We start from the raw sequence: 6,379 nt of genomic DNA, 5'->3' as shown, positions 1-6,379 counted from the left end.
ATGTCCCGACAAAGCCCGTGTCCGGGGAAGCTAGTGAGAGACCGGGCACGAGCGCTGATACCCCGTCAAAGTCCGTGTTCGGGGAGGCGAGTGAGAGACCGAGCACGAGCGCTGATGGCCGGTCAAAATTAGACCCTGCGGGCGAGAGAATCTCTGAGCGTACTGGGCTCGATTTGGCGCCAATATCAACATTGGCAGGTATATGGCAAAGTTCATTTTGCATCTCAGCAGTTTGCTGAAAATGAGTGAAAAATCATAGTGATTGAGGATGGGTATTGAATTATCAATTATTAAGTACTTTATAAAAACATGCAATAAGAATCAAAATTGATAGACCACTTGTTTCTTAAAGGAGGAATTTAACTTTTACACAAGTGTAAAATTGTTCAAAATATTTGATCATGAATGGAGCAAGGGAAGGGGCAATGAATAAATCTCATGACAATTACTTATCAAGACAGTAAATCAATACATGTTATGTAACATATGTATTCTAGTATCCATTTAGAGTAAAATACATAATTTAGTAGGAAAATGAGTATTATTAGCATTTTGTCTTACCTCACATGAGAGTAAACTTTTTGAAATCCTCCAAAACATTTTGAACTTGATACTAGGGTAACCATTGTTGAGCCAACTAGCTAAGAAAAAGGTTAGGGTTTAAGATACTACTACGAAATCTAGAAAGAGTTTTAACGTCACTTTTATCAGCTTCTTGTAAGTTCTCGTCCTAAGAAAAAGGTTAGGGTTTAAGATACTACTACGAAATCTAGAAAGAGTTTTAACGTCACTTTTATCAGCTTCTTGTAAGTTCTCGTGCCGCTGCCGCTGCCGAAGTTTCAACTTTTAACTTTCTTACTTCCACTTTTGTTGAAAAATTGAAAATTCAAATATTTCAAATTCGAATTTTCCCGGGTTCCTCTGGCGTGGAGAAGAGGGGAATCGCCGTGTGCGCGTTAAAATTAAAGTAGGGGAAAACGTGGAAAGATATGGCCGAGTTCTCACATATATTGAAAATCAAAAAAATGTAAACAGACCCAAAAATCGTGCACCGAACGTACAAAACTGCGAATTTGAAGTAAATCAGATTTGTGGCTATTTGGCTATTCCCTGAACAGGTAACTTTTATGGACACTTTTGGTACTCGCTAATTCAAGCCAACTTTTAACTTTCTTACTTCCACTTTTGTTGAAAAATTGAAAATTCAAATATTTCAAATTCGAATTTTCCCGGGTTCCTCTGGCGTCTGGAGAAGAGGGGAATCGCCGTGTGCGCGTTAAAATTAAAGTAGGGGAAAATGTGGAAAGATATGGCCGAGCTCTCACATATGTTGAAAATAAATAAAAAAAAAGTGTAAACAAACCCAAAAATCGTGCACCGAACGTACAAAACTGCGAACTCTGGCGTGGAGAAGAGGGGAATCGCCGTGTGCGCGTTAAAATTAAAGTAGGGGAAAACGTGGAAAGATATGGCCGAGTTCTCACATTTATATTGAAGATCAAAAAAATGTAAACAGACCCAAAAATAAATCGTGCACCGAACGTACAAAACTGCGAGTTTGAAGTAAATTTGTGGCTATTTGGCTATTCCCTGGACAGGTAACTTTTATGGACACTTTTGGTACTCGCTAATTCAAGTTGAACTTGCTTCCAGCTTCGTGAGAAAATTTGGAGACCTTGTGTTCTACGGAGAGCTAAAGGTAGCCTGAACAAACTTAAGACCCAATTGAACCAGTGCCCTTTACTTTCAACCTTCTACCTGAAAATGTACTGATTACTGGACGAAACGTTTGACTTTGCCTTATCGAGGTACTACTTGCTCATATCACTTAAGTACTGTACCGTACCAAGTATTCAGTAAGTGTCATACAGCTATACAGTACTGAATATAGAAAAGGTTTCCAAAATACCTGGGCCATAAAAAACAGCTTCGTGAGAAAATTTGGAGACCTTGTGTTCTACGGAGAGCTAAAGGTAGCCTGAACAAACTTAAGACCCAACTGAACCAGCGCCCTTTATTACTATCTATCAACCTTCTACCTGAGAATGTACTGATTACTGGACGAAACGTTTGACTTTGCCTTATCAAGGTACTACTTGCCCATATCACTTAAGTACCGTACCAAGTACTCAGTAAGTGTCATCAGCTATACAGTACTTGAATTGAACTTGCTTCCAGCTTCGTGAGAAAATTTGGAGACCTTGTGTTCTACGGAGAGCTAAAGGTAGCCTGAACAAACTTAAGACCCAACCGAACCAGCGCCCTTTATTACTATCTATCAACCTTCTACCTGAAAATGTACTGATTACTGGACGAAACGTTTGACTTTGCCTTATCAAGGTACTACTTGCCCATATCACTTAAGTACCGTACCGTACTGTACCAAGTACTCAGTAAGTGTCATACAGCTATACAGTACTTGAATATCTCTAGTAGCGCGGTCAAACTTTCTTGACTTGGCGGGGCAGAGCGCTACCGTGCTCCTTACAGCTTCGTGAGAAAATTTGGAGACCTTGTGTTCTACGGAGAGCTAAAGGTAGCCTGAACAAACTTAAGACCCAACTGAACCAGCGCCTTTTACTATCAACCTTCTACCTGAAAATGCACTGATTACTGGACGAAACGTTTGACTTTGCCTTATCAAGGTACTACTTGCCCATATCACTTAGGTACCGTACTGCACCAAGTACTCAGTAAGTGTCATACAGCTATACAGTACTTAAATATAGAAAAGGTTTCCAAAATACTTGGGCCATAAAAATTCCTTACAATCTTGTCATACACAGTGTACTAATAACAATTGCTTTTTAAAACTAGGTAATTATCAACAAAGCAAATTGAACTTCAACGTCAAAAGACCTAACAGCAGTAGATATGTCTGTAAAGTTTTCAAAGCTGGACATACATCAGGTCGACAAGTTGTTGGAGGAGGTGTCACAATATTGTCGCCTGTGTCTCGTCAACAAAGGAAAAGTGGACATTCAAAATGATGAAATGGTTGCCAAATTCTTCAAGTTGAATATTGAACTGGTGAGTTTATCTGAGGAATTTTAAACACAAAGCCACCCTCCCAAGCACAAAGTGGAAGTCTAGACATTCAAAATGATGAAATGGTTGCCAAATTCTTCAAGTTGAATATTGAACTGGTGAGTTTATCTGAGGAATTTTAAACACAAAGCCCCCCTCCCAAGCACAAAGTGGAAGTCTAAACTCTTAATTATACAGCCATACAGGGCTACAAAATATATTCATTTCCACCCAGGGATTTGTTTTATTTTTATTTATTTTTTTTCCAAAAGTTGCTGGTCTCATGTGTAGGTAGAAAAAAAAACATCAACAACAATGAAAAATAAATAATTATTTATTTTACAGGTGTCTTCATACAAACTTCCCAAAACTATTTGCAAGGACAAAATAAATTCGTTCCAATGTTCTATTTTCAAAGTGATCTTTTCTTACTACATTAGAACTCCAACTCAACAACAACAATGAAAAATAAATAATTTATTCATTTTACAGGTGTCTTCATACAAACTTCCCAAAACCATCTAGGCTCGCTTGTCATAAAAAAAAAAAAAAATCGTACCTTGTTGCCGGCCAGAATATTTAGCCAATCGTGTGTACACAGCCTTCAGGCCGACAAAGAAAAGTAGGGGAAGTTACGTTTAAATGTTGCTAGCTTCACACTTTAAATTTTGTTACAAAAAAAAAACATTTTCGTTCTTCTTGTGGTTTGCCAAGTTCTTTTTTTAGACGAAAACCGAAAACAGGACTCGATTATTTCCCAAAACCATTTGCAAGGTGTGTGAATCCATTATCAATACATTCTACGAGCACAAAGAGACTTTTGATAAAAACCAATGGACACTCTTCAAAATGATGCAAACTTTACAGATGAAGAAGGAGGCACTTTTGATAAAAACCAATGGACACTCTTCAAAATGATGCAAACTTTACAGATGAAGAAGGAGGCACTAAAGGTGAGTTAAGTGCACCATGTGAGCCCCTACCCCTACTTGTGATACCTACATTATATCAAGGTATTAAAAAACCTAATATGTTGGTGCAAGTTTGAGCTCAATCTGACAACCAAGGCTGGAGTTATGGCCTATTATTTTTTTCATTCCATGTTCATCTTCCAATAGGGGAAGCACCAAAAATGGGGAATTCTTTTTGATCTGTGATTTTTATAGGTCCCACTAATAATTCATATTGAAATTCAGTTCCAAAAATGAAATTTAGAAACATCCACTTTTACAGTAGGGGAAGTTACGTTTAAATGTTGCTAGCTTCACACTTTAAATTTTGTTACAAAAAAAACATTTTCGTTCTTCTTGTGGTTTGCCAAGTTCTTTTTTTTAGACGAAAACAGGAATCGATGATTTCCTTTGTGAAAGTTTTCTTTATACTTTTCTTTGAGGTGGTTTATCTTTAGAATAGAGAAAAACTAAAAAATACGTGTCTAATGATTTTTCTTCATCTTTCCAACGAATCTAATATCTCAAACACTGAAACTACCTCATTTCCTTTGTGAAAGTTTTCTTTATACTTTTCTTTGAGGTGGTTTATCTTTAGATTTCCTCAAATTTCAACTTCCTTCTAATCCACCAATGAAATTATTTTGCTTACCATTTTGTGTCATTGTATTCATTCGTTATTCAACAGATTTAACTCGGCGGTTTGCAGTACGGTCAGATGGTCTGAACTGAATCAAAAAATACAAAAAATATGGAACACAGTAACACAGAAGCACAGTCTTTAGATTTCCTCAAATTTCAACTTCCTTCTAATCCACCAATGAAATTATTTTGCTTACCATTTTGGTGTCATTGTATTCATTCGTTATTCAACAGATTTAACTCGGCGGTTTGCAGTACGGCCAGATGGTCTGTATCAAAAAATACAAAAAATATGGAACAAGTATTCACAGTAACACACAAAAAATACAAATTCAACAAAAAGTAAAAGAAATTAGAAAGTTCTTCTTGTACATACGTTCATTGCGTTTTCCGTTTTATCAGTAGGACAAACCGAAGAAAACAGTGCACTTCACGCAGTATAATCAGGTGATAGAAGTTTAGTGTTTCACCTAAAAGTCACCCGAGAAGTTCATTGATGAAAGTTTGAAAGTTTTCTCAACAAGTCCAAATAGAAAATAGTTTAATCATGTCTACTCCTACTCCAGCAGACTCAGCCCCAGAGCTGAGCTCACTCTTTGATAAGAACAGGTAAGTTAAACAAGATGTTTATGTACATACTGATTCCCTTGTTAAAGAATTGGCAATGGTTGAGTGCAAAGGACATCCACTTGTAAAATTTTGTAGCCAAAACCAAATGTCAGCCCAAAAGCAATCTCCCTAGAGCTGATTGAGGGCTGACAAAAAACACTGACCCTATCTAAACTTGGGAAAAGGTGAAAAAGAGTTTATGTAAATACTGAGAATGGGATGTCCATATTGGCAGAGATCTGCAGAAATTGCTGCCTGCACAGGTCTCCTGTGTTACCTCAAAAGTGTCTAGCTTTTCAAGCAACTCTGGTGTGCAATAAATGCAATATTACCAAAGATGTTGAATTCTGTAGTACTTGGACATGCTGGATTAAGTCAAGGGTCTATTGATAATAAGTACCTACTTATTGCATAACTTAGCTCAAGAGATTTGTGTGACTTTCTTTTTGTATAGAACTCTGTCTATAGAAGTTAAAGTGAGTCAGTTTCAAAAGGGGCTGTATGTATTTAAGATAGAATAAGTATGAGTCACCTAGGTAGTGAAAATGTTCATTTATTTACTAGTTCAGAAGCCACAGTAATGAAAAATTGCTACAAAAAGGAGCTGTCATAAATTTACAGTGACCAGTGTTATTACAGGGTTAGGTTAAACACAAAAAGGATCTTCCTCTTCATTTCTATGACTTCTAAATGATGACCATAATTTATTTTAATTTACAACCATATCTCATTCATTTCTATTTAAAGTCAATATTTAAGGGTATTTGAGTGAAATTTCGAGTGTATGGCCGCCATACACGCCTTATATGGACGCTACGCCACTGTGGAACACACTACACAGTACACACTAACACACAAAAAATACAATTTCAACAAAAAGTAAAAGAAATTAGAAAGTTCTTCTTGTACATACGTTCATTGCGTTTTCCGTTTTATCAGTAGGACAAACCGAAGAAAACAGTGCACTTCACGCAGTATAATCAGGTGATAGAAGTTTAGTGTTTCACCTAAAAGTCACCCGAGAAGTTCATTGATGAAAGTTTGAAAGTTTTCTCAACAAGTCCAAATAGAAAATAGTTTAATCATGTCTACTCCAGCAGCCTCAGCCCCAGAGCTGAAGATCGGAAGAGCGGGGCAGCAGGAATGCCTGG

At 37.0% G+C, this 6,379-nt stretch overlaps 1 protein-coding gene and 2 long non-coding RNA genes across 6 annotated transcripts; 2 read left to right on the top strand and 1 right to left on the bottom strand.

Annotated features, from left to right (window-relative positions):
• Positions 1–191: 191 nt before the first annotated feature.
• On the bottom strand, positions 192–725 carry LOC113472300. Its single transcript, XR_003394677.1, has 2 exons — positions 562–725; positions 192–235 (listed from the first exon to the last, which is right to left on the bottom strand). It is a non-coding gene; the product is annotated as an uncharacterized LOC113472300 (long non-coding RNA).
• LOC113472301 lies at positions 582–891 on the top strand. The gene is made up of 2 exons (XR_003394678.1): positions 582–652; positions 742–891. It is a non-coding gene; the product is annotated as an uncharacterized LOC113472301 (long non-coding RNA).
• Positions 892–1,032: 141 nt separating this feature from the next.
• LOC108253912 lies at positions 1,033–3,974 on the top strand. 4 transcript variants are annotated; one of them, XM_026831983.1, is made up of 5 exons: positions 1,332–1,398; positions 1,558–1,598; positions 2,818–3,030; positions 3,373–3,388; positions 3,782–3,974. In XM_026831983.1, the coding sequence occupies exons 3-5, from the start codon at positions 2,875–2,877 to the stop codon at positions 3,943–3,945; spliced, it is 336 nt and encodes a 111-aa protein (XP_026687784.1). In that variant the 5' UTR covers positions 1,332–1,398; positions 1,558–1,598; positions 2,818–2,874; the 3' UTR covers positions 3,946–3,974. The 4 variants fall into 4 exon arrangements, with proteins under 4 accessions (XP_017304223.1, XP_026687784.1, XP_026687783.1 ...); XM_017448734.2 differs by lacking the exons at positions 1,332–1,398; positions 1,558–1,598 and adding an exon at positions 1,033–1,118; XM_026831982.1 differs by lacking the exon at positions 1,332–1,398 and having other exon boundaries at positions 1,496–1,598.
• Positions 3,975–6,379: the final 2,405 nt, after the last annotated feature.

Source organism: Diaphorina citri, unplaced genomic scaffold, assembly GCF_000475195.1.
Source record: "Diaphorina citri unplaced genomic scaffold, Diaci psyllid genome assembly version 1.1 scaffold4690, whole genome shotgun sequence".
NCBI lineage: Eukaryota > Metazoa > Arthropoda > Insecta > Hemiptera > Psyllidae > Diaphorina > Diaphorina citri.
Note: the sequence above shows the minus strand (reverse complement) of the source record. Positions and strands in the feature narration are given on the sequence as shown.

Coding starts and splice junctions, on each gene's coding strand:
- LOC108253912 (XM_017448734.2), top strand. CDS start 2,875: ATGTCTGTAAAGTTTTCAAAGCTGGACATACATCAGGTCGACAAGTTG.